The sequence below is a fragment of the Amphiprion ocellaris genome, chromosome 21 (assembly GCF_022539595.1).
Source record: "Amphiprion ocellaris isolate individual 3 ecotype Okinawa chromosome 21, ASM2253959v1, whole genome shotgun sequence".
NCBI lineage: Eukaryota > Metazoa > Chordata > Actinopteri > Pomacentridae > Amphiprion > Amphiprion ocellaris.
Window position 1 is genome coordinate 18,568,333 of NC_072786.1, and position 27,430 is coordinate 18,595,762.

A 27,430-nucleotide genomic window follows, 5' to 3' on the forward strand; every position below is an offset into this window, starting at 1 on the left:
CCAATGGCGAGCACTGTGAGATTGTGGAGGTGGGACAGTGGCTGATAACTCTGCTCCTTTGATTGGTTATTTTCAAAAGCCGCAGTTTCCTGCTTGACTCCAACCCTCTGACAGTGGCAGACAAAGTGCTCAAATTTTGTACTTAAGTAAAAATAACAATATCAGTCTATCAACACCGTCACAAGCAAGTACTGCATTAAAATCTTTACTTTAGTCAAAGTACAAAAACATAATAAGGCATCAAAATATACTTTAAAGACCATCAAATAAATATACTTTAAAGACCATCAAGTAAATAAATGTGCCTATGTAGGGCAGTGAGCCTTGTATGCGATTGTCTATTTGATGTGTGCTGTATTTGTAAGTGATGCAGTGCAAATTAACGTGGCACAGTGTGTGAGTTGCACTTTGAGCAGCACGATTTCCAGACGAAAACACCAAATGAACTATTAACATACAGCTGTAAATAAAAGTTTACATACACTTGTAAAGACTGCTGTGATATACAAGGTCTTCACAAGTGTACGTAAACTCCTGTTCACTACTGTATATATTTTTAGCAAGTTTAAATGAAAATCAATACATATACAGCATAAGAACAATGTAAATGCAACTGCATGATTTAATACTAGTTGGTATTACCTCAGATTTCGATGTACATTCTGACTTTCAACAAAGCTGTATGTTTATCAGACTTTATCTGTTGTGCCACTTTCAGAAGACAAAACTGTTTATGTAAATGTGATCTGCCTGCAAAGACTAAGGCCGAAAATTAGTTTTCTACCAGTTTGACCACATTTTGTGTGGCTTTTGATTACCAGATTTCTGATTATTGGACGGCATCTGCAGCCGGTGGCTCCTATACAACCTGAAGTCCTGACATGAGGTATAGCTCGCCAGGAGGATGTTCAGAGCAGTGAGGTGGAACACACAAACATAAAGAGGCTACTTACTCGTATGTTTTGACCAGCTGGTAGAGAGCCAGCAGGCTGCCGTACCAGCTGCCACTGTTCTGAGACTGCAGGTACATGCCAATCTTATCCACTATGGCGGTCCAGCGGCCAGGGAAGTCATGCTTGATGATGGCTCGCAGACACATGGTCAGCTGAGCACTAGAGACAGAAATAAAAAAAAGCAAGCTGCTGTGACTGCATCATTTAGGGACCCAATGGAAAGCTTCAAAAGCTTTAAAGAAAGTAAGTTTAAATCTAAGCTTTAAAGAACAGAAGAACATAGTCCATTGTGTGTGTACCGTATGGACTCTGGACAGCGGATGATTCCCTCCACGATGTGGTCTCTGATCTGCTGTCGGTCATTTTCATGGATGTTGAAGGGAAAGACAACTTCACCCACAGACGGCTCTCTGTCCTGCCAGTACTGACTTACCATGTTCTTAAGGTAGATAGCCGCTATACAAACACACACACGCACACACACAGACATCACATAAGTATACACTACATTCACATATTTATATATACCTGAGAATGGATTTAAAGGTTCAGTCTACTGATATTCAAGATTTTTTTATTGTCAAAAAATCTAATGCACAGATCCAAACCAACACTGAATATATCCACTAACAAATGAATTGTGTGTATTGAAGCCTGATACATCATACTCATGTAGTTTAGTTTGAACCAACTCCTACATACATCATTTTGTTACCCAGTATTTTGGGAAGTGACTACATGACCAAATGTGGTTAAATCTGTCACTGAAAGTACTACCCAACAAATGCCCATTTCCTTCTGCTGGAAAAATGTTAGGGTTTTAAAAACTACTGCATCCAGCTGTTTCAGGAAATTGCTGACCTTCTTGTTCAAATATGAAACTATGTATTTGTGAGGTGTTTTTAAGTTTTAAGTAGAAACTAATGACCTTGGCTCTAGCAGTCACAGGCAGAGCAGGAAAGTCAGTGAGACAGGACTAATATACTGTTCATTTGGAATTACATGACATGCAACCTCTAATGAAGCAGCAGCTTATGATGTAAGTAATCCACAAGAAAAGATGTACAAGCTGAGGTGAGTAGAAGAAAAAACTGAAACTTTAGCTTTGAATTTGTATCTGCATTAGCTTCTCCAGTCTCTGAAATGTAATAAATTAAAACATACATAACTGATTTTGAAAGTAAACTGTCCTAAGCATCTCTCAAAAGATAAGCATACACTTTCATCAGACTAAAATAAAGTCAGCATTCACTGTTGGTTTCACACAGGGCTCAAGTCCCATTCTTATGAAAAATCATCCTCTTTTCAATCCATTGTGCCATCACATCCTACCCCTGAAGCTCACTCTATAGCTCTTTATACTCTTTTACTTGGTGTAAGTGAAAAGCCCTGTGATTGGCTGAAGTCTCCCACCATTATTGAGGTTTTCTAAAGTTTATAAACAGAGTCAGGAGGTGGTGCAGCACTCCAGCTTCCTGTCAGACAATTTCAATTACAACATACTCAAAAGTTATTACGGAATATTTGACCGGTGATACCAAAAAAAAATACAGCCAATCCCAGATTTAAGGTCGTATAACATAACAAACCAAATAAAGTGAAGTCAAAGTCAAGTAATTGAACCAAAAATAATTCATTTATATGGTTCAAAGAAAACTTAACTAAGGAGTCCTATTATATCTCAAAACACAGTGATGGTACTGTATCATGTGGTCAGAGATGATAGCACTCAGGTCGCTTCAGATCCACTCAGGTTTTGGACACACTGACAGACTGACCCAGACCTACAGTTGTAAAACAAGACCCTTCTCAACCCAATCAGACTGAGCAAATTTTGCACCTAGCTGAACTTGGGCCACAGGTCTCAGTTCTGGAAAAACTTCCAAAATGACTAAGGTTTACAGGTAACTTTTGTCATATACAGGACCAATGACAGATTTCTCTGTAAAGGTTCCTGTAATAAAATTACACTATGGACCTCAGCCAAAATGAGGTCAGAATTATTCCTAGAACTTCTAAATCGAGATGGAAGTTGTAAACAATTTTAAAACATAATGATTGTAATTGGTTATCATCTTACCTGCCTGGCGAACAGGAAATTCCACCTGCTCTGACACGATGATCTGAAGCAGGGTAGGAGCAAAGTTGATGATCTTGTAGGACTAAAACACAGAGAGAAAGTTTTAATATTTTGTTCAGATTAAGATTCAACCATTTAAACAAAGTGAAACTGGAGGTTTCTGGTGGCTTCACCATATTAAACATTCAATTTTTAAAAAGTGATTGAGTGAAAATGAAAGAAATACAAACCAGAGTCTTTTTTCCCCTGTAACAGAATGATAGTGTTATGCAGCCAGACTATTATGTTTTACAGAATAGACTGGCAAAGTGACACTATCAACAGAAAACTGTCCTAAACAGAACTATAACAACCTCAAAGACATGAAAAGTGATAAGGGACTCTGCATGAGAGATGCTGAGGCCTAGATTCAGGCAACTGGTATAAAACAGACCATATAAAAAATGTTATATTTATATGTGCATTTAAGATTTTGCTAAAAATTGACACTTATTCAACAGGAGTCAACAAGCTTCACTGTGTTACTCTTACTGTTAGCAGGCAGGAAAAATAATGCAGATTTTAAAATATGAGACTGTAGGGATGAAACCAACTTTGAGGAACCCTGATAAGTGGTATAAACAATGCAAGACTGCTCCAGAACCTGTGTCCTGAGTGTCAAATGTGTACAGGCAATTATCAACAATTGAAACGGTGCAACTCTTGCAGGTTTGTAATCATAAAATTATATATTATATGTACTTCTACATGGCAGTCTTATTATAACACTATTTGGCAGTGATTTGCTGAAAAGAAAAATCAAAGTGATATTGTGTCACTCCTGTGTGAGTAACTCTCCTTATCTCTATAAAACTGTGTGGCTCCACCACTGATCTACATACTTAAAGAAAACACAATTAATCACAATAGAGCATTTGAATGACGTGAACAAGGACATCACAAAATCTGTGCATTTTTGATTCATTATCGATCACAGGGAAGTTAGTGGAGGCCTCTGTGGGCATCAGGGCTCGACCTGCAGTAGTTAATTTACAGTACTACAAATCAGTGATTTTAAGCGCCATGATTGTTCTTTATTTAGCCTATACTGATTGTTAGGTTACATAATCCCACTGCAGCCCAGCAGAGTGCAGGAGCACAGCTTTGTGGAGTGTTGTAGTGTTGACAGGACAAAGTTTGGCTCCCCGGTGCAGATGTCAGATCTGTCTCCTATTGTTCTGAGCTGCAGTCAGTATGGGGGGCAGACTGCTGATCAGGCCTCACAGAAACTACACTAATCAGGCTAAACATTCACCTGGCCACCGTCACCACAACAGGGCCTTCCCTGCTCCACCAGCACCGGCAGCTTTCCTGGACCAACACGGTCCACGGTGCGCCTTCTCTGACGAAAACAAACAAACAAAAAAGAACTTTAGCTCTCCCACCTGATTGAGTTCATTCTCCGCTGCTATCCTCAGGTTCGGGTCGATGGTCCCCTTCAGAGCCTGGATTATCCGGTTGGGATCCATGTGTGTTTATTTCCAGGGTTCTTTCGCTGTTTTCTTCTCACATACACGCTGCGTTAACTAACGTTTCTGGCCCAAATTCGGGCCGACGTTCTGGTTCTGCTTTCACCGTGGCCCGAGCACGAAAAAAATTCCGGGAGTTACAGGGACTGCTACCGACCATTACTTTCAAAATAAGAGGCTTCAGAGAGGAAAACCGCTAAAGAACTGTGCTGTGAGCTGGGGCGAAACAATTAATTTGAAGGGACATCCGCTATTATTTCCGTCAAACTCTGTCAACTTGACGGAGAACGGGGCCCTTCCCCGTTTTACCGGCAACCAGCCGTCGGTGGGCGTAAAGCAAAGTAAACACACAGTTTACGGTTCTCTTCTTCTTCGTCGTCCTCGCAGTGACTTCAAGAAATGTGCTGCCGCCCCCGTGTGCTGGAGCTGTGTTTTTGGTCGTTAGACGCTTCAAAGGCGGAATCCATTTTATTGGGGTCCGAGCACCGAATGGTGCGAAGACCCTATTGGAGTGCTAGGGTTTTTTATTAGGGTCCGAGCACCGAATTGTACAAAGACCGTATTGGAATGCTAGGGTTTTTTAGGGTCCGAGCACCAAATGGTGCGAAGACCCTATTGTTGTTATTTGAGTCCCAACACCAACGGTGTGAAGACCCTATTGGAATGCAAGGAATTATTACTAGGGTCCGAGCACCGAATGGTGCGAAGTGTGGGTCTGAACACATCCACATTCATAAATTTAGAAATAGTCATAGCACCACCTATTGACGATAAGAAGTTATTGTCATTACATTTGCACGTACCATTGCCCAAAACTTTGTCATATCATTCTGAAAATTGGTCAGCTCAGTCTTCACACCTTGACAATGCCACAATGTGAAGATTTTGACATTTCATAAAATTCAGTTGCCGTGAATAACAAAGTACTTTTTTAAAGGTTAGAAACGCTCAAATGCTCGCCAAAATTGCCACACACATCAGGACTGCTGAAGAATTTAATATTTTAGATGAACTGCACGTGTGTCTCAAAATGGCTCCATCGCACCACCTGAAAAATTTCAAACATTTACTACAGCCAGTACGTGTCACCTAGAGTTATGAAATTTGATACACATATGTAACTCATCAAGAGGCACAAAAATATAATTGACACCCATGCCCAAAAACAAACAGGAAGTCGGCCATTTTGAATTATGTGTCATATTTTCAACAATTTTGGGTCATTTTTGGACAGTTTCAAAAGCTATAAACTCAAACAGGGTAACACCGAGACAGAGCTGAAATTTGGCCAGAATGTACAGCAGGCATGGATGATCAAAAGTTATCAAAATGCTCTGCAAAAGTCTGAGGGCATGGAAATGGCAGCCCCTGGATTTTGACAATTCGCCATGACCCAGGAAATGCTGTGTAACTGCCCTGAACATGCTCTAACCTGCCTCAAACTTTACATGTAAGATCATATGGATGTGATCCTGCTCTGATCACATCCATATGCTGATATACAATCACAGTCACAGCGCCACCTGGTGGATGGAAGGAAGTGCTCTATAACTTGCCTGTACATGCTCCAATGTGCCTGAAACTTTACATGTGTGATCAGAGTCCGACCCTGATGAATTCCATAGACCAATATACAGTCCCAGTGATGGGGCCACCTGGTGGATAGATAGGAAGTGGTGTATAACTAGCCTGTGCATGCTTCAGTCCGCCTGAAATTTTACGTGTGATCAGAGTCCAGCCCTCATCACATCCATAGGCCGAAATACACTCGGTTGCAGCGCCACCTGGTGAACATGCGTGGATTCACTGACCAGCAAGGATGCGAGGACCCATCCAACGCTTCTTCTTATCCGAAAAGAACGGCTTTTTTCAGGACATAAACATGCTCAAAAATGCATGAAATTTTGCACACACACATGCCAGAAGTGGCAAAAAATTAGATATTTTATAGGAGTGGTTCTCAAATTTTTTTTGTCCGGCCCCCCTTCGGAGGACAAAAAACTTCCATGCCCCCCCAATAACTTTGTATATATATATATATATATATATATATATATATATATATATATATATATATATATATATATATATATATATATATATATATATATATATATATAAACTGTGAAAACATGAATATGCAGGGCTGTGTTATTTTATCTCATTCCATTTTGTTGTTTTTCACAGTAAAGATCAGGGGTGTCAAACTCATTTTAGTCCAGGGACCACATAAACCCAATCTGATCTCCAGTGGGCCCCACCAGTAAAATCACAGCATAATAACCTATAAATAACCACAACTCCAATTTTTCCCCTTTGTTTTAGTTCAAAAAAAGTATATTCTGAAAATGTTCACATTTAATGAACTATCTTTTTACAAAATATTATGAACCTGAAATTTCTTAAGGAAAACAAGTTCAATTTCAACAGTAGCCTATTATGCCTCAGTTCACCATTTACACATGCATTGTAACTGCCAGCTAACAGTTTATCTACAAAAACACAAAACATTCAGTCACAGGTATTTGGAACTGAACAATCTAGTATTTTACTTCATGATCAGAACAACTTGTCAAGTTCTAGAAATTATTTTAAATTTACAATTTTACAAATTTACAATTTACAGTTAATGTTGTTGTAATTTTTATCATTTGTAAAGTCGTCCCGCGGGCCGAAATGGACCGTCTGGTGGGCCGGTTTTGGCCCACAGGCCTTATGTTTGACATTGCTGGTAAAAATAATCAGAGGAGATGAGCCGAGTACGTGACGTGATCGAGTACGCTGGTGTTCCGACTGCACATTAACGATGCATTCTCCCGTTCTCAGGAGTCTGTACTTCGGAGTCTGAACGGCCAGTGCATATACCATAGATATATACAGAAGATCATTATTATTAATATTTTTTTATATCTATGGCATATACAGTCTATGGGGTCAGCACAATTTCAGTATTGTTGTACGCCGCGAAAAACTAGGCCGACATTAAAACAATAGTTCAGCTAATTAGTTCCGTGTTGAAGGACCTTTTCCTCCCAGTCTCCTGCGCCCCCCCTGACATGCCTCTGCACCCCCCCAGGGGTGCGGGCCCCACTATTTGAGAAACACTGTTTTATAGGAATTGTGGAAGTGTGTGGCAAAATGGCTCCATAGCACCCCCTACAGTTTCCTATGGGCAGCATGTTTCACCTACAACTACCAAATTTGGTACACATATGCAGCACGTCAGGCTGAACAAAAAAGTCAGTGACAACCATATTCCAAACCCAACAGGAAGTGTGCTATTTTGTGTTGACTGTCAGATTTTAGGTATTTTTTATTTTTTTTCTAGAGTGAACTCCTCCTAGGGGGGAACTCCAATTCACTTCAAATTCAGCCAGTACATACAGCAGGCCTTAGTGAGCAAAAATTATCAAAATGTTCCTCAGAAGTCAAAGGCCGTGGCCGTGGCGGCCTCTGGAACATCAGGTGCTGTGTAAATGGCCTGAAAACGCTCCAATTTGCCTGAAGCTTTACATGTATGATCAGAGTCCTGACCTGATCACATCCATATGATGAAATACATTCGCAATCATAGCGCCACCTGCTGGTAATAGGAAATGTCATTTTTTTACACTTTGATGTACAATTCTTAGCCTGTTGCTCATATTCACCTCAAATGTGGTGACATAAGCCTTAAGACGTTGATGATTATTCCTGGAGAAAATGGTGACTTGTCATCAAAAGGCATGTCTGTGGCAGCGCGGTGAATTTTGATGTTTCGTCATGACAACTGAAGTGTTTATATCTCAGCTAATCCTGATCCAATCTGCCCCAAACTTCACATGCTGGACACCAGGCCCAGTCTGAAGACATCCACACTCGTACATTTAGAAACAGTCATAGTGCCACCTATTGGTAACAAGAAGTTTAGGCATTACATTTGCACACACCATTGCTCCAAACTTTGTCAGATCATTCTGGAAATTGGTCAGCTCACTCTTCACCCCTTGACAACGCTACAGTATGAAGATTTTGACATTTGATACCATGCTGTTGCTGTGGCAACGCATTGTTGTCATGACAAACAAAGCACTTTTTGACAGGTTAGTCATGCTCAACAGCTCACCAAAATTAACACACACATCACTGTCGACCCAAGAAAGCACACTGTATGCATCTCGGTGCTGCATGTACTATAGCACCCCCTGCAGTATTTTGAAGAAACAGCCCTTGCAGCATGTTTCACCTACGTCCACAAAATTTGGGAGGCATATAGAGCACATCAGGACACACAAAAAAGCCTCCTGGAGCAATACCCTAACCCCAACAGGAAGTCCGCCATTTTCCATTAATTGGACAAATTTTGGCAATTTTTTTTTTATTTTTGAGAACGAACTCCTCCTAGGAGTGAACTCCAAAAGACCTCAAATTTGGCCAGTATATACACCACGACATCATGATCAAAAGTTATCAAAAGGTTCTTCCAAAGTCAAAGGGTGTGGCCATGGTTGCTTATGGAAATTTGATCCTTCGCCATGAAACATCAACTGCTGTGTAACTAACCTAGGCATGCTCCAATCCGCTTCAAATTTTACATGTCTCATCAGAGTCCTGCCCTGATCACATCCATGTGGCAATACATTCACAGCATATGTCATAGCGTCCCCTGCAGCATTTTAATAAATAGCCCCCACAGCAAGTTTGACCAATTACTATGAAATTTTGTATGCATATGTAGCACGTCAGTGCAAACAAAAAAGTCTCTTGGAGCCATACTCTAAACCCAACAGGAAGTCCGCCATTTTGAATTAAATATCAGATTTTTGGCTATTTTCAGCAACTAATTCCTCACAGGCGGCAACTCCAATACCTGAAATTGGGACAATATATAAAATACGCCTTCATGTTGAAAATTTGTGACAAATGTAGACAAAACTCAAAGGGCGTGGCCATGGCAGCCGACTGAACTTTGATGCTTCGTCATTAAAGCAGAAGTGTGTAAATCCCCAGTACATGCTGCAATCTGCCTCAAATTTTACATGATTAATCACAGTCCTGCTCTGATCACATCTATATGCCAATGTCCACTCATGCTCATAGCGCCACCTGCTGGAGAGTTACAAATACATGTTTTACACATTGATGTACTATTGTTTGCCATTTGCCCGCATTCATGCTCATTATTCTCTCATCCTCTTTACACTTGCTCCCAGTTATTTCTGCCTGTTCTGGCTCACACTGTGTTTCAACCTTGACAAACTGCTTCCTGGTATGTTTTATTCTCTTTCTATTGGCTAGCAATATATTTCAGCTGATTTAAACTGACTCCCAGTATGTTGTAGTCTTGTTATATTGGCTCCCAGTATGTTTCAGTCTCTTTACACTGGCTTCAGTGCATTATATTCTCCTTTTAATAGCCAATTTGAGCTTGAGGATTTTTCTGAGACTTGTCTGTGTCATTTTGCCTCATAAAGAACACTGTAACTCTGACAAATGTTCTATTCTTTTACACCTATCATTTCTACAAACTTTTGTGATATAATCCTAGAAATTAATCAGCTATGTCTCAACACCTTCACTTTTGTGTAACACCTCAACGTACGCCACACCTGGAAGTGTGCCATGTCCCAACGTGTGTGGGTGTGCGAGGACCCGTTCAACACTGCTTGCAGCTTTAATTATGTTTTGTTGTTGTAACAAACTTGGAGGTATAAAATAAAAGCGGATAAGATTTACTTCTGCTATTCCTCAAGCCCTTCCACAAGTAGATATCCTCTCAGCTTTTCAAACTAGTGAGAATGTGCTCACAGTGCCAACTTTCACCAGGAGCCAGTCATCCCGCCCACTGCTCCCAAGTGAACCACTCAGACTGAGCAGCTGCATGGCTGTTCACCAGGTCTATTCACTTTTTACAGCTGTTTATGCAAACTCTAAAATATCCCAGCCACAAGTAAAGCATACCAAAGTTCTGTTGTAGGCTGCAAGAGTCTTCATGCCCTCCCAGCATCTGAGGAACTGAAGATCCCATGAATTACTGTTATTTTTTATGGCGTGTGTGTCAACCACAAACTGCTCTCAACCTGGGTTGTTTTATCTCCTTTGGAAACTGTAGGTAGTAGCAGAGAGTAGCCTGGTCTTTCCTTTCAACCAAGGTCCCTTTACAAGACAGAATGTAGGGACTCCCTTGTGTATGGCCTTTGGAATTATTTGATAAAACCTTATTTTAAAGCTTCTATAGTCATACTTATATGGAAGAATAACACAAGATAAATATATTTGAAAGTGATTCAACATATAGTGAAAATATTTGCATCATATTGACCCAGAATAACCATAAAACAATGAATTGTTCAATTAGCTGCAAACACTACTGTACCTTTAAACTGTCAAAGGCAAATCAAGACAAAAGGGCTAATTTAAAGCGCATTTCAGAACACACACACACACACACACACACACACGCGCGCACACACACACACACACCTATATGTGTTTTTATACCTCGTGGGGACGAGATTTTTGCCATTTTCTGGAACCTGCTCGATGGGGACCTCACACACACACACACACACACACACACACACACACACACACACACACACAGACAGACATTAAAACATGATTTGGTTGTACTTCCCCATCCCGTTTTTAGCCAGAATACTCTGTAATACATAATGCTGCGTTACGGGATGCTACAGAGACTCAATTGCAGGCAAGGAAACGCAGCAGAACGAGCTTGCGGTTAACGTGTTTATTTACAATAATAATTTACAAGAAGCTTAATGCTGAAAATGCAAAAAATCATCAAACTACATCTACGCTGCAGTAGCTCAACGAGAGGCAGGGAACTTAGCTGTTCGTGGACGGGGAAAGAGCAAACGGAGGGCGGAAGCGGCGGCGTGAAGGCAGGGAGAGTAGTCTGGAGCGGACAGGAGCTGCAGCGATGGCGTGCTGTGGTTGTATGGTGAGGCAGACGGTGAATCGGGGATTCCTGGGGAGGCTGAGCTGGAAGCCGAGCAGGTGGGAGTCCGAAGATGATTGTTGACAATCCAGCAAAGTGTAGTGGCTACGTCTGGTCTTTATGGATGAATGGTGTAGATTGAGAGACACTCCCCCTGCTTGCTAATGATTGTGATTGACATGACCTGTCCACATACTCCATGCCACCAGGGAGAAAGATCTGCTCCTATTTGGCAGCTGAGGTTGAGGGTGTGACAGTACCCCTCCCCTTACGTGCCCCTCCTGGGGCATGCACAGGAAGTCCAGGATGCAGTCTATGGAACTCCCGAATAAGAGAAGGGTCGAGGATCTGTCGGCGGGGAACCAAACTGCGTTCTTCGGGCCCATAACCCTCCCAGTCCACCAAATACTGTAGTCCTCTTCCCCTACATCTGACATCCAACAGTCGCCTGACTGTATAAGCAGGAGCATCGTCCACCATCCTGGGTGGTGGAGGGGGACGGACCGGGGGGGCCAGAGGACTATCTTTGACGGGCTTCAACTGGTACACATGGAAGGTAGAATGGATCTTCATTGATGCTGGGAGCCTAAGCCGAACAGCACAGGGATTAATTATGCATTCCACTGTGAATGGTCCCACAAACCTTGGAGCCAATTTCCTGGACTCAACTCTAAGTGGCAGGTCTTTAGCACAGAGCCAAACTCTCTGGCCTGGGGCATACACTGGGGCTGGCCTATGGTGATGGTTGGCCTGCTGCTCCATCCTCTGAGAGGCTCTAACTAGCGCCGCCCATGCCCTCCTCCAGGTCCCTTTACACCTCCTCATAAAGGCCTCAACAGAGGGAATGGCTATCTCCCGTTCCTGAGATGGGAATAAGGGAGGCTGGTATCCCAAGGAACACTGGAAAGGGGAGAGACCAGAAGAGGCATTAGAGAGAGAATTGTGCGCGTACTCTACCCAGGGTAGTCGGCTGCTCCAGGAAGCAGGGTTCTCCGACACCACACAATGCAGAAAGGTCTCCATGGACTGGTTGGTTCTCTCAGTCTGGCCATTGGACTGCGGATGAAAACCAGAAGTTAAACTAACAGTGGCTCCTCGGGCAGTAAAAAAGGTGCGCCATACCTCAGAGGTAAACTGGGGGCCGCGGTCCGAAACAATGTCAGAGGGAATCCCGTGAAGCCGAAACACATGCTGAACCAGGGCTTCAGCAGTCTCTTTGGCCGTAGGTAGCTTAGGCAGGGCTATGAAGTGGGCCGCCTTGGAAAACCGGTCTACTACTGTGAGAATAGTGGTGTGGCCCTGGGAGGCTGGAAGACCAGTTACAAAATCTACTGCTATATGTGACCAGGGGCGGTTAGGGATGGGCAGGGGCTGTAGTAAGTCAGCACTAGGCTGGTTAGATGTCTTGTTGCGTGCACATACCGAACATGCAGCCACGAATTCCCTGGCATCAGCCTCCATGGATGGCCACCAAAATCTCCCACAGATGATCTCTAGAGTTCGGTTAACTCCGGGATGGCGGGCGACCCGGGAGGTATGGGTCCACTGGAGGACAGAAGAACGGACAGGGTTAGGTACAAATAAGCGATCAGGTGGGCCTGAACCTGGATCTGAATGTCTCTCCAGCGCTCTCCGAACCTGCCCCTCAATCTCCCAAGTGAGGGTGGCGATCACAACATCCTTGGCAAGGATAGGCTCAGGATCACTGGGGACCTCAGAGATGGAGAACTGTCGGGACAGAGCATCTGGTTTGATATTTCGGGACCCAGGACGGTAAGTGAGGACAAAGTTGAACCTGCTGAAGAATAACGTCCACCGGGCCTGTCGAGAATTTAGACGTTTAGCTGTTCTGATATATTCTAAGTTCTTGTGGTCGGTCCAAACGATAAATGGTTGTTTCGAACCCTCCAACCAGTGTCTCCATTCCTCTAGATCCATCTTTACCACCAGCAGTTCACGATTTCCAATGTCGTAGTTGCGTTCTGCCAGAGACAGACGACGGGAGAAAAAGGCACACAGATGCAACTTCTGGTCTGATGGGGAGCGCAGGGAGAGTACTGCTCCCACTCCTGTGTCAGAAGCATCTACTTCTACAATGAACTGGAGGTTAGGGTCGGGCTGAATCAAGATGGGGGCTGAGACAAAGCGCTGTTTAAGGTCCTGGAATGCTCCTTCCGCTTCTGGGGTCCATAGATAGGGTTTGGAGGTGGAGGTGAGTGAGGTAAGAGGGGCTGCCACTTTGCTGTAGTCTCTGATGAAACGGCGGTAGAAGTTAGAAAACCCCAAAAAACGTTGAAGCTGCTTCCTTCCCTCCAGCCGCGGCCACTCTCTCACGGCCTTCAGTTTCTCCGGGTCCATCTTAACCTCCCCAGGCGATATAACATACCCCAGAAACATCGTCGTAGATGTATGAAATTCACACTTCTCAGCCTTGACATATAGCTGGTTCCTAAGGAGGCATTCGAGGACTTGGCAAACATGCTGGACATGCTCAGTGGGGTTTCTGGAATAGATTAGGATACCATCCAAATACACAAATACATAGCGGTTAATCATGTCTCTTAGGACATCATTGATGAGGTGCTGGAAAACTGCGGGGGCATTCGTAAGGCCAAAGGGCATGACCCGGTATTCAAAATGCCCTAGTGGTGTATTAAAAGCAGTCTTCCATTCATCTCCTTTACGGATCCGAATGAGATGGTATGCATTCCGCAAGTCCAACTTTGTGAAAATTGTGGCCCCATGCAGTGGTGTGAAGGCAGAATTAATGAGAGGCAGCGGGTAAGTATTCTTGACAGTGATGTCGTTTAAACCCCGGAAGTCTATACAGGGCCTCAGCATCTTATCTTTTTTATTTACAAAGAAAAATCCAGCTCCAACAGGGGATGAGGAGGGGCGGATAATACCAGCGGCTAGCGAGTCTCTGATGTACGTTTCCATGGCTTGGTATTCGGGCTTGGAGAGATTATATAGTCGACTGTTTGGAAGTGTGGACCCAGGAATAAGCTCAATGGCACAGTCATAGGGGCGGTGTGGAGGAAGAGAAAGTGCCCACTCTTTACTGAAGACTGGAGCTAGGTCGTGGTATTCTAGAGGCACTGCGTCCAGGCAAATGGGCTTAGCAGCTGTGGTTGGGACTGGGGTGGCGGGCATCAGGGCGGATTGAAGGCAGTTCTGGGAACACAAGGGGCTCCAAGAAATTACTAGTTCAGTCTGCCAATCAATCTGGGGATTGTGTTTGTGTAACCAGGGGTGACCAAGGACCAGCGGAGGGCAGGAATGGTCTAACAAACAGAAGGAGATCTCTTCCCGATGGTTGCCAGCTGTAATCAGGGAGATTGGCACAGTCCTGCGAAAAACCTGGGCTAAACGTAGGCCATTCAAAGCCCGGGCCTCCAGGGGCTGGTCCAAAGGTTCAGTGGGAATGTTGAGTTGTTGGGCGATCTGACTGTCCAAAAAGCTCTCTTCTGCTCCGGAATCAATAAGGGCCTGCAGCGGCAGAGTCTGGGACTGCCAACAGAGGGTCACCGCCAGCTGCAAATGATGTGGGGAAGCGGTTGAAGTTCGGCTCACCTGGAGTTCCCCGGTGCCAGGTGAGCCAGGCCTTTTGCTGGTCTAAGAGGGCATGTGGCAATATAGTGGCCCTGCTTTCCACAGTAGAGACACAGGTTGGCCTCCCTGCGATGCTGTTTCTCCTGCGGGGTGAGATGTGCCTGTCCCAACTGCATGGACTCTGGTTCCATACTGGATGTAGAGGTAGGATTCTCCCTTATAGATGCAACCGGCCTAGGTGGTCCGGTGTAGGTCTGCTGTGCCCATCCCAGCTGCATGGGCTCTGGTTCCATCCTGGATGTGGGGGCAGAAAACTCCCTTGCAGGTCCAATGGGCCTGTGGTGTCCAGCATAGGACCGTAGGCCCCTCTCTCGTCTTCGCTCCCTCATTCGGTTATCCAAACTTATGGCAACACTGATTAACTGATTTAGACTTGAAGTCTCCTCACGGACTGCCAGCTCATCCTTTAGACCCTCCTGTAGGCCTCTGTAAAAAGCACCCTGGAGGGCCTCATCATTCCAGCCGCTCTCAGTAGCCAAGGTCTGGAACTCTACTGCAAACTCTGCTACACTGCGGGAGCCTTGCTGGATGGAAAACAGCCGGTGAGTGGCACCTCTGCCTCGCACAGGGTGATCAAAGAGCCTCTTCATCTCTGTGATGAAAGCCACATAGGAGTTACACACATTGTCCTGCCTCTCCCACACTGCTGTTCCCCACTCTCTTGCTGAGCCAGACAAAAGAATAATTAGATATGCTATTCGTGCCTGATCTGAGGAATAGGAATGAGGCTGAAGGCTAAACACAAGGGAGACTTGGGTAAGAAAAGCCTGACAGGACCTGAAATCCCCACTGTAGCGTTCCGGAACCGGAACCGGTGGTTCACGTAATGACGCGGCCACACCGGCACTAGCACTAGCACTAGCATTAGCATTAGCATTAGCCGACACGTTAGCACCGGAAGCGGCGTTAAAGCTCACGCTGGGCAATTGTGTCCCAGTGGCTGTGAGTTGGTTAATATTGCTAGTGAGTTGTGAAACCTGATCCAATACAACACGATTACTCTCGACTAAACTACGTAACAACTCTTCATGTTGTGTAAGTACCGCACCTTGGTTAGCAAACGCTTGCTCGAACGTTTCTCCAGCCGCCGAAGCTCCGGCGCCGGTCTCGTTGCCTGCTGAGTTCATTTTGGCTGGATCGTACCGTTATGGGATGCTACAGAGACTCAATTGCAGGCAAGGAAACGCAGCAGAACGAGCTTGCGGTTAACGTGTTTATTTACAATAATAATTTACAAGAAGCTTAATGCTGAAAATGCAAAAAATCATCAAACTACATCTACGCTGCAGTAGCTCAATGAGAGGCAGGGAACTTAGCTGTTCGTGGACGGGGAAAGAGCAAACGGAGGGCGGAAGCGGCGGCGTGAAGGCAGGGAGAGTAGTCTGGAGCGGACAGGAGCTGCAGCGATGGCGTGCTGTGGTTGTATGGTGAGGCAGACGGTGAATCGGGGATTCCTGGGGAGGCTGAGCTGGAAGGCGAGCAGGTGGGAGTCCGAAGATGATTGTTGACGATCCAGCAAAGTGTAGTGGCTACGTCTGGTCTTTATGGATGAATGGTGTAGATTGAGAGACACTCCCCCTGCTTGCTAATGATTGTGATTGACATGACCTGTCTACATACTCCATGCCACCAGGGAGAAAGATCTGCTCCTATTTGGCAGCTGAGGTTGAGGGTGTGACATGCTGATGAATAGTTGTCTTAATTTGCATACAAGTTTTGGATTGACAGTGATTTATAGACAAAATATTTTAATGAGAAAATGTATTTATATTGTCACCAGTCATTCCCCTGAGGCTGTCTGCTATCACTCCTTAAAACTGAGCACAGGCAAACCACCTCACTTGCTGAACATCTGCACATCAAAATACAACTGATTTACTGTCGTTCCCTAAATGCCTCATGTGCAGGTTGTGCTAGACGTTAGAAGGCTGTTCACTCAGACAGATGTGAAACCAAAAATTACTTTGAAAAGAGTGACAGTGTGCTACCTGTACAATCAAGCCGTTAAAACAGAGGGCAAGTGCTTCAGTCTTGGAACAAGGGTTATAAATGGAAATCTGAGTTTCTGTGACCGTTCAGATAGTGTGTACATCAGTCTGTTTGGATGGTGGGAAAGGGAAAAAAACTCCTCGCTTGTTCGGTACAAAACTAGAAAATTGATACTTTGCTAAAGAATATAAAACAAAGCCTGATGAATAGCGCACTTTTGGCAAGTTGAGACCAATGGGTCCAATATATTTGGAATGAAACTAATTAGAACTGTGAAAAAGGTGTTGGGGAGATGACATTGAGAAATAGCATCCTCAGTGTCTGCGGAAATATTAAAATCCTGGCTGACAAGATGACTCCCACTCTGTAGAAGCTTAGTAAACAAGCAATCATGAAGCATTAATGTGATCCAAATCACACTGACAAAAACAGGAGTTTCTGAAGAGGAAAAAACACAAAACTTAAAACTATGACCTGGCCAAGTAGGTCACCCAAACTGAATCCAGTAGTAAACAGAAAGGCAGAGCATAACAACCCTTCCAACTCAATTCAATTCAATTCAATTCAATTCAATTCAATTCAATTCAATTCAATTCAATTCAATTCAATTCAATTCAATTTTATTTATATAGCGCCAATTACAGTCAAATTGTCTCAAGACGCTTTACAGAACCCATATGCCTGACCCCCAGAGCAAGCCAAAAGGCGACAGTGGCAAGGAAAACACCCTTTTAACAGGGAAAAAAAACCTCGAGCAGAACCCGGCTCTTTATGTGGGGGGACCCATCTGCCTGCTGGCCGGGCGGGTTGAGAAGGACAGACGAGGTAGAGAGGTAGAGGTAGAGGGGTAGAGGGATAGCGGTAGAGGGTTACAGGTAGAGGGTTAGAGGTGGAGGTAGAGGGATAGAGGTAGAGAGGTGGAGGGGGGGGACAAGGACCATCAAACACACAGTATGATACATGCATGATAAAACAGATGATACATGCAAAGTACAACTGACATGGAAACTATAGTTTACTGCTATGGTGTACGGCTCTGACATTAAATATACTACATATATAGCTGGTGGTAAATTCAAAAATATGTAGCTGAGCAAATCAAGTATAGTAAAGGCAATGCAGAGTAGACTGGTGGAAATGGGCAGCTGGAAGCAGTGGGCTGGAGGAAGGTCAGCAGCAGCATCCCACAGATGGCGATTAGGCCAGTTGGTGGGAGAACAACTACACATCTGAAGCATCCAGCTCTGGGACCAGGGACACTCGGAGAAAGGACACAAGGAGAAACAGAGTGAGTGTAATGCAATTGAATTGAATTCAATTTTATTTATATAGCGCAAATTACAGTCAAATTGTCTCGAGACGCTTTACAGAACCCATATGCCTGACCCCCAGAGCAAGCCAAAAGGCAACAGTGGCAAGGAAAACACCCTTTTGACAGGGAAAAAAACCTCGAGCAGAACCCGGCTCTAATGTGGGGGGACCCATCTGCCTGCTGGCCGGGCGGGTTGAGAGGGACAGAAGAGGTAGAGAGGTAGAGATAGAGGGATAGAGGTAGAGGGGAAGAGGTAGAGGGGTAGAGATAGAGGGGTAGAGGTAGAGATAGAGAGGTGGGGGGGGACACAAGGACCATAAAACACACAGTATAATACATGCATGATAAGACAGATGATACATGCAAAGTACAACTAACATGGAAACTAATTATAGTTTACTGCTATGGTATACAGCTCTGGCATTAAATATACTACATATGTAGCTGGTGTTCCAAAGTTGTTTAAATCAATCCAACTAGACTTTAAGAAGGTTCCTTGAAGACGTTTCACCTCTCATCCAAGAGGCTTCTTCAGTTCTGGTGGTGGTTGATGTTGCCTCGGCTTATAACCCCTGTGAGGTGTGGTCAGTGTTATTCACATTCCGACGACCATTGCCAAGGCCCACCTGGCTCCTCAACGATGGTCGTTGGGAGCCAGGGAGTGACACAAAGGGGGTCGTTGAAATGTGAGTTTCACCGAGCCCTCGTATGCTAATGGTGGTCGTTAGCATGAGCCACCTCACCTGAGTCATTCTGCCGAGTAGTTCTTTTGGGGAGTTTTGAAAGGACCTGATTGTAAAATGGCAAAAGATGATGTCGCAGACCACCCCCCCCATTCAGAGATGGCTTCTCCACTTTGACATGGATGGCTTCTTTCATGCCTCTCTCAAACCATCTGTCCTCCCTGTCCAAAATCTGAACATTGGTGTCCTGAAATGAGTGTCCCTCTTCCTTGAGGTGAAGGAAGACTGCCGAATCCTGTCCTGAGGAACTGGCTCTTCTGTGTTGAGCCATACGCTTGTTAAGTGGCTGTTTGGTTTCCCCTGTGTAGAGATCTGAGCATTCCTCGCTGCATTTAACTGCATACACCAGGTTGCTCTTCTGACTGTGTGGTGTGGGGTCTTTTGGGTGGACCAGTCTTTGTCTGAGTGTGTTATTTGGCTTAAAAAAGACAGGGATCTGGTGTTTGTTGAAGATCCTCCTCAGTTTTTCAGACAGTTCAGACACATACGGAATCACTATGTTGTTTCGCCTGTTCTCCTTCTCTTCAGTTCTCACTGGGTTGTTCTCCTTTCTGGATCTTGTGTGAGCCTTCACAAAGGTCCAGTCAGGATATCCACAAGTTTTCAGTGCCCCTTTCAGGTGTTTGTGTTCTTTTTCCTGGCCTTGGGTACTGGTGGGTAACTTGTCGGCCCTGTGTTGCAGGGTCCTGATGACCCCTAGCTTGTGCTCCAGTGGGTGGTGAGAGTCAAAAAGCAGGTACTGGTCCATGTGTGTTGGTTTCCTGTATACCCCAACACTCAGACTTCTGTCCTCTTCTATGTGGACCTCACAACCCAAAAAGGGCAAACTGTTATCCTTTACATCCTCTCTGGTGAACTTGATGTTGCTGTCCACAGAGTTGATGTGTTCGGTGACAGTTTGCACCTCCTGGATTCTGATCTTGACCCATGTGTCGTCCATGTATCGGAACCAGTGGCTCGGTGTTGCTCCATTAAATGAGGTCAGGGCCCTGTGTTACACTTCTTCCATGTACAGATTGGCCACAATAGGAGATACTGGCGAGCCCATGGCACATCCATGTTTCTGCCTATAGAAACTCCCTCTGTACTGGAAATAGGTGGTGTTCAGACAGAGGTCCAAAAGTTGGCAAATCTGGTCTGGGTTGAGGTTTGTTCTGTCACTGAGGGTGTTGTCTTGTAAAAGCCGCTGTCTCACTGTTTCCACCGCCTCCATTGTAGGAACACGTGAATAGGGAGGTGACATCGTAGGATACCATAGTCTCATCCGTATCCAATCTCAGTCCTCTCACCTTTTCCACAAAGTCCAAGGAGTTCTGTACATGGTGGGGATTCTTCCCCACCAGCGGGGCCAAGATAGTGGCTACATGTTTGGCAATGTTGTAGGTAACAGAGTTAATGCTGCTAACGATAGGCCTGAGAGGGGCTCCTTCTTTATGAATTTTGGGGAGGCCATATATGCATGGAATGGCATCCCCCGGGTACAGGCAATGGTACTGCAGGCGGTTTATTGTTTCCTCCTTCTGTAGCTTCTGTAGGCAATCCACAACCTTCTTTTTGTAGCTGCTGGTTGGGTCGCGCTTCAGGGTCTCATAAGTGCTGCTGTCACTAAGTAAAGACATTACCTTGGCATGGTAATCTGTTGTGTTCAGGATCACAGTGCATCTTCCTTTATCTGCTGGAAGAATGGTGATGTTCTGGTCCTTACTCAGTGCCGTCACTGCCTTCCTTTCTTGGATGAGAGGTTGGAAGGGGGGACCTTAGCTTCAGAAAGGGCTGCTGTTACCTTTAGCCTTAGCCCCTCTGCTTGTGTTGAGGATAGGTTGTTTTTCTTGATGGCTGACTCTGTGGCTGTAATGAGGTCCACCACCGGTAAGTGCTGTGGGGTGACGGCGAAGTTTAGTCCTTTGGCGAGGACATCCTTCTGTGGTTGGGTGAGTTCTCTGTCTGATAAGTTCCTCACCCATCTGTCTTGTGTGTTATCTGCAGTTGGACTCCCTTCTTCTGCCCTTGTGTTTTTGTGTGCCCAAGATTGGAGGCTTAGAAACTTACATCTTTGCCTTTCCTTGCTCTTAATATGTTGAGATAGTTGGGCTGTCTCAACAAACTTAGAGACTTCCTCCAAGATCACCGGAGGCAGAATTGGCGTCTCTAAGTTTGTTGAGCTCCCTTCTTCTGCCCTTGTGTTTTTGTGTGCCCAAGATTGGAGGCTTAGAAACTTACGTCTTTGCCTTTCCTTGCTGTTAATATGTTGAGATAGTTGGGCTGTCTCAACAAACTTAGAGACTTCCTCCAAGATCACCGGAGGCAGAATTGGCGTCTCTAAGTTTGTTGAGACAGCCCAACTATCTCAACATATTAAGAGCAAGGAAAGGCAAAGACGTAAGTTTCTAAGCCTCCAATCTTGGGCACACAAAAACACAAGGGCAGAAGAACTCAGCTGGAGACAGAAACCAGGGAGTCCAACTGCAGATAACACACAAGACAGATGGGTGAGGAACTTATCAGACAGAGAACTCACCCAACCACAGAAGGATGTCCTCGCCAAAGGACTAAACTTCGCCGTCACCCCACAGCACTTACCGGTGGTGGACCTCATTACAGCCACAGAGTCAGCCATCAAGAGAAACAACCTATCCTCAACACAAGCAGAGGGACTAAGGCTAAAGGTAACAGCAGCCCTTTCTGAAGCTAAGGTCCCCCCTTCCAACCTCTCATCCAAGAAAGGAAGGCAGTGACGGCACTGAGTAAGGACCAGAACATCACCATTCTTCCAGCAGATAAAGGAAGATGCACTGTGATCCTGAACACAACGGATTACCATGCCAAGGTAATGTCTTTACTTAGTGACAGCAGCACTTATGAGACCCTGAAGCGCGACCCAACCAGCAGCTACAAAAAGAAGGTTGTGGATTGCCTACAGAAGCTACAGAAGGAGGAAACAATAAACCGCCTGCAGTACCATCGCCTGTACCCGGGGGATGCCATTCCATGCATGTATGGCCTCCCCAAAATTCATAAAGAAGGGGCCCCCTCAGGCCTATCGTTAGCAGCATTAACTCTGTTACCTACAACATTGCCAAACATGTAGCCACTATCTTGGCCCCGCTGGTGAGGAAGAATCCCCACCATGTACAGAACTCCTTGGACTTTGTGGAAAAGGTGAGAGGACTGAGATTGGATACGGATGAGACCATGGTATCCTACGATGTCACCTCCCTATTCACATGTGTTCCTACAATGGAGGCGGTGGAAACAGTGAGACAGCGGCTTTTACAAGACAACACCCTCAGTGACAGAACAAACCTCAACCCAGACCAGATTTGCCAACTTTTGGACCTCTGCCTGAACACCACCTATTTCCAGTACAGAGGGAGTTTCTATAGGCAGAAACATGGATGTGCCATGGGCTCGCCAGTATCTCCTATTGTGGCCAATCTATACATGGAAGAAGTGTAACACAGGGCCCTGACCTCATTTAATGGAGCAACACCGAGCCACTGGTTCCGATACGTGGACGACACATGGGTCAAGATCAGAATCCAGGAGGTGCAAACTGTCACCGAACACATCAACTCTGTGGACAGCAACATCAAGTTCACCAGAGAGGATGTAAAGGATAACAGTTTGCCCTTTTTGGGTTGTGAGGTCCACATAGAAGAGGACAGAAGTCTGAGTGTTGGGGTATACAGGAAACCAACACACATGGACCAGTACCTGCTTTTTGACTCTCACCACCCACTGGAGCACAAGCTAGGGGTCATCAGGACCCTGCAACACAGGGCCGACAAGTTACCCACCAGTACCCAAGGCCAGGAAAAAGAACACAAACACCTGAAAGGGGCACTGAAAACTTGTGGATATCCTGACTGGACCTTTGTGAGGGCTCACACAAGATCCAGAAAGGAGAACAACCCAGTGAGAACTGAAGAGAAGGAGAACAGGCGAAACAACATAGTGATTCCGTATGTGTCTGAACTGTCTGAAAAACTGAGGAGGATCTTCAACAAACACCAGATCCCTGTCTTTTTTAAGCCAAATAACACACTCAGACAAAGACTGGTCCACCCAAAAGACCCCACACCACACAGTCAGAAGAGCAACCTGGTGTATGCAGTTAAATGCAGCGAGGAATGCTCAGATCTCTACACAGGGGAAACCAAACAGCCACTTAACAAGCGTATGGCACAACACAGAAGAGCCAGTTCCTCAGGACAGGATTCGGCGGTCTTCCTTCACCTCAAGGAAGAGGGACACTCATTTCAGGACACCAATGTTCAGATTTTGGACAGGGAGGACAGATGGTTTGAGAGAGGCATGAAAGAAGCCATCCATGTCAAAGTGGAGAAGCCATCTCTGAATGGGGGGGGTGGTCTGCGACATCAACTTTTGCCATTTTACAATCAGGTCCTTTCAAAACTTCCCAAAAGAACTACTCGGCAGAATGACTCAGGTGAGGTGGCTCATGCTAACGACCACCATTAGCATACGAGGGCTCGGTGAAACTCACATTTCAACGACCCCCTTTGTGTCACTCCCTGGCTCCCAACGACCATCGTTGAGGAGCCAGGTGGGCCTTGGCAATGGTGGTCGGAATGCGAATAACACTGACCACACCTCACAGGGGTTATAAGCCGAGGCAACATCAACCACCACCAGAACTGAAGAAGCCTCTTGGATGAGAGGTGAAACGTCTTCAAGGAACCTTCTTAAAGTCCAGTTGGATTGATTTAAACAACTTTGGATAACCATGACCTGGATGAATGAGAAACTACACGGACATATATAGCTGGTGGTAAATTCAAAAATATGTAGATGAGCAAATCAAGTATAGTAAGGGCAATGCAGAGTAGATCGGTGGAAATGGGCAGCTGGAGGTGGGAGAACAACCACACATCTGAAGCATCCAGCTCTGGGACCAGGGACACTCGGAGAAAGGACACAGAAAGAAACAGAGTGAGTGTAATGCAACAATGGTATATATAGTAAATACATAGGTAATTAGAGAAGGGCTCAGTGCATCAAGAGAGGTCCCCCAGCAGCCTAGGCCTATGGCAGCATAACTAGGGGCAAACTAAAGGATGTCAAGAGGGGAAGTCAGTTGTGCAAATGAAAACACCAGCTCACCCCGTCAGGGTCCCCCAGTCAGCCCTAACCATAAGCTTTGTCAAAAAGGAAGGTTTTAAGCTTGGTCTTAAAAACAGAGAGGGTGTCCACCTCCCGAACCCAAACTGGGAGCTGGTTCCACAGGAGAGGTGCCTGATAACTGAAGGCTCTGCCTCCCATTCTACTTTTAGAGATTCTAGGAACAAGTAAGCCTGCAGTCTGAGAGTGAAGAGTTCTGCTAGGATAATATGGTACTATCAGGTCTTTAAGATATGATGGAGATTGGTTGTTAAGAGTTTTATATGTCAGAAGGATTTTGAAATCTATTCTAGATTTAACAGAAAGCCAATGAAGAGAAACCAATATAAGAGAAATATGATCTGTCTTGCTAACTCCCGTCAGTACTCTGGCTGCAGCATTTTGGATCAACTGTAGATGTCTGAGAGAGCTTTTGGGACAACTTGATAATAATGAATTACAGTAGTCAAGCCTAGAAGTAACGAATGCATGGACTAGTTTTTCTGCATCACTCTGAGACAGGATGTTCCTGATTTTCACAATATTTCTCAGGTGGAAAAAGGAAGTCCTACAGATTAGTTTTATGTGTGAGTTAAAGGACATGTCCTGGTCAAAGATAACGCTGAGGTTCCTCACAGTAGTACTGGAGGCCAATGTAATGGCATCCAGAGTAACTATATGCTTTGAAAGCAATTTTCTAAGATGTTTGGCGCCAAATACAATGACTTCAGTCTTGTCTGAATTTAGTAGTAGGAAATTATAGGTCATCCAAGTCTTTATGTCCTGAAGACAATCTTGCAGTCTGGCTAGCTGATTAGTTTCATCTGGCTTCATAGATAAATACAATTGAGTTTCGTCAGTGTAACAATGGAAATTAATACAGTGCTTCCTAATAATATTGCCTAAGGGAAGCATGTATAATGTGAACACTATTGGTCCTAAGACAGAACCCTGAGGAACTCCATGATTAACCCTAGTATGCTCAGAAGAGTCATTGTTGACATGCGCAAACTGGAACCTGTCTGATAAGTAGGATTTAAACCAGTCCAGTGCTGTCCCTTTAATGCCAATACAATGTTCTAGTTGCTGTAATAAAAGTTTGTGGTCGATTGTATCGAATGCCGCACTAAGGTCCAACAAAATAAGTATAGAGACCAGTCCATTATCTGACACTATGAGAAGGTCATTAGTAACTTTCACCAGAGCTGTTTCTGTGCTATGATGCACTCTGAAGCCTGACTGAAACTCTTCAAACAAGCTATTCCTTTGTAAATGTTCACATAATTGATTTTCAACTGTTCTTTCCAGAATTTTAGAGAGAAATGGGAGGTTGGAAATTGGTCTATAGTTGGCTAAAACATCTGGATCTAGAGTGGGCTTTTTAAGTAAAGGTTTGATTACAGCAACCTTAAAAGCCTGTGGTACATAGCCTGTTACTAGAGAGAGATTAATCAGATCTAACATTGAAGAATTAATTAAAGGCAAAGCCTCCTTGAACAGTCTAGCTGGGATAGGATCTAAAAGACATGTTGATGGTTTGGATGTAGAAACTGTTGAAATTAGTTCAGAGACATGTATGGGAGTGAAAAATGCAAAATATTCATCTGGTCTTACAGCCAATTCTAAAGCATCTGTACTCGATGATACATCTGTGACATTTGTAGGAAGGGCAGATTAATTTTTTCTCTATTCGTAATAATTTTATTTGTAAAGAAGCTCATGAAGTCGTTACTGCTCAAAGCTAAAGGAATACAAGGCTCAATAGAGCTCTGACTCTTTGTCAGCCTGGCTACAGTGCTGAAGCGAAACCTGGGGTTGTTCTTGTTTTCCTCTATTAAAGATGAATAATATGTTGTCCTGGCATTACGAAGAGCTTTTTTTTAATAAATTACTAGACTATTTTTCCAAGCTACATAAACTTCCTCTAAATTAGTGGAATACCACTTCCTTTCCAGCTTTCGGGACGCCTGCTTTAAAGTCTGCAGCTGGGAATTATACCAAGGAGCAGGTCCTCTCTGAGATAGAACTTTCTTTTTTACAGGTGCAACGCTATCAAGTGTTGTACGCAGTGAGGCTGCAGCATTATTAACAATATAATCCACTTCTGTGGGGGTAAAATTATAATATTTCCCTTCCATTTTATCAGTAAGTGATGCTGAACTAAATAGAGAGGGTATCATTTCCTTAAATTTAGTCACCGAATTGTCAGACAGACATCGACTGTAATGATATTTATTCTTAACTCCTATACAATCTATTGTTATAAATTGAAATGTTATCATAAAATGGTCAGAAAGAAGAGGGTTCCAGGGAAATACTGTTAACTGTTCGATTTCATGTCTAAGTCAGAACGAGGTCAAGGGTGTCATTAAAACTATGAGTTGGTTTATTTACATGTTGAGAAAACCCGATTGAGTCTAATATTGAATTAAAAGCTGTCGTAGGGCTGTCACTGTCCGCGTCAACATGAATGTTAAAGTCACCCACAATAATCACTTTATCTGAGCTGAGCACTAAATCAGATTAAAAGTCTGAGAATTGAGATTAAAACTCAGAGTAAGGAGCAGGAGGACGATATACAACAGCAAATAAAACTGGTTTCTGAGCTTTCAAATCTGGATGAGAGAGACTGAGACTGAGATTTTCAAATGAACTGTAATTAGGTTTCGGTCTCTGGTTCATTTTTAAGCTAGAGTGGTAAATTGCCGCCACTCCTCCTCCTCGGCCTGTGATTCGAGGAACATGACAGTTAGTATGACTAGTAGGAGTTGATTCATTTAGACTAACATATTCTTCCTGCTGCAACCAGGTTTCAGTCAAACAGAACAAATCAATCTGGTTATCAGTTATCAAATCATTTACCAACAGAGATTTAGACGAGAGAGATCTAATATTTAACAGACCACATTTAATTGTCCTGTTTCTTCGCTCAGTTGAAATAGTGGTATTAATTTTTATTAGATTTTTATGGTTACTATGGCTTTTGTTTATATTTCAATTGTATAATTTATTGAATTTTGGTGGTCGGGGGACAGACACAGTCTCAATAAAGCTAACTGAATTACTGGAGCGTGACAGCTGAGAGGAAACTGCAGAGAGGTGTGGAAGACTACAACTCTGCATCCTGGTCTGAACTCTGGGTTGTCATGCTTTAGGAATTCTAATAACATCA

At 44.3% G+C, this 27,430-nt stretch overlaps 1 protein-coding gene and 2 pseudogenes across 2 annotated transcripts in view; 1 reads left to right on the forward strand and 2 right to left on the reverse strand.

Moving 5' to 3' along the window:
* The window catches only part of ipo8 (importin 8), a 45,221-nt gene extending 40,267 nt beyond the window's left edge, over positions 1-4,954 (reverse strand). Inside the window, exons 1-4 of one of the 2 annotated variants that reach the window (XM_023286477.3) lie at positions 4,458-4,954; positions 3,034-3,115; positions 1,253-1,409; positions 954-1,112 (exon numbers count right to left, since the gene is read on the reverse strand). In XM_023286477.3, coding sequence (XP_023142245.1) covers positions 954-1,112; positions 1,253-1,409; positions 3,034-3,115; positions 4,458-4,541 — 482 coding nt within the window. In that variant the 5' untranslated portion in view covers positions 4,542-4,954. The remainder of the gene's footprint in view (positions 1-953; positions 1,113-1,252; positions 1,410-3,033; positions 3,116-4,457) is intronic. The other variant, XM_023286478.3, reaches the window with a different exon arrangement.
* Positions 4,955-19,213: 14,259 nt separating this feature from the next.
* LOC129347934 (uncharacterized) lies at positions 19,214-21,145 on the reverse strand (annotated as a pseudogene).
* Positions 21,146-21,211: 66 nt separating this feature from the next.
* Positions 21,212-23,511, forward strand: LOC111574803 (uncharacterized; annotated as a pseudogene).
* Positions 23,512-27,430: the final 3,919 nt, after the last annotated feature.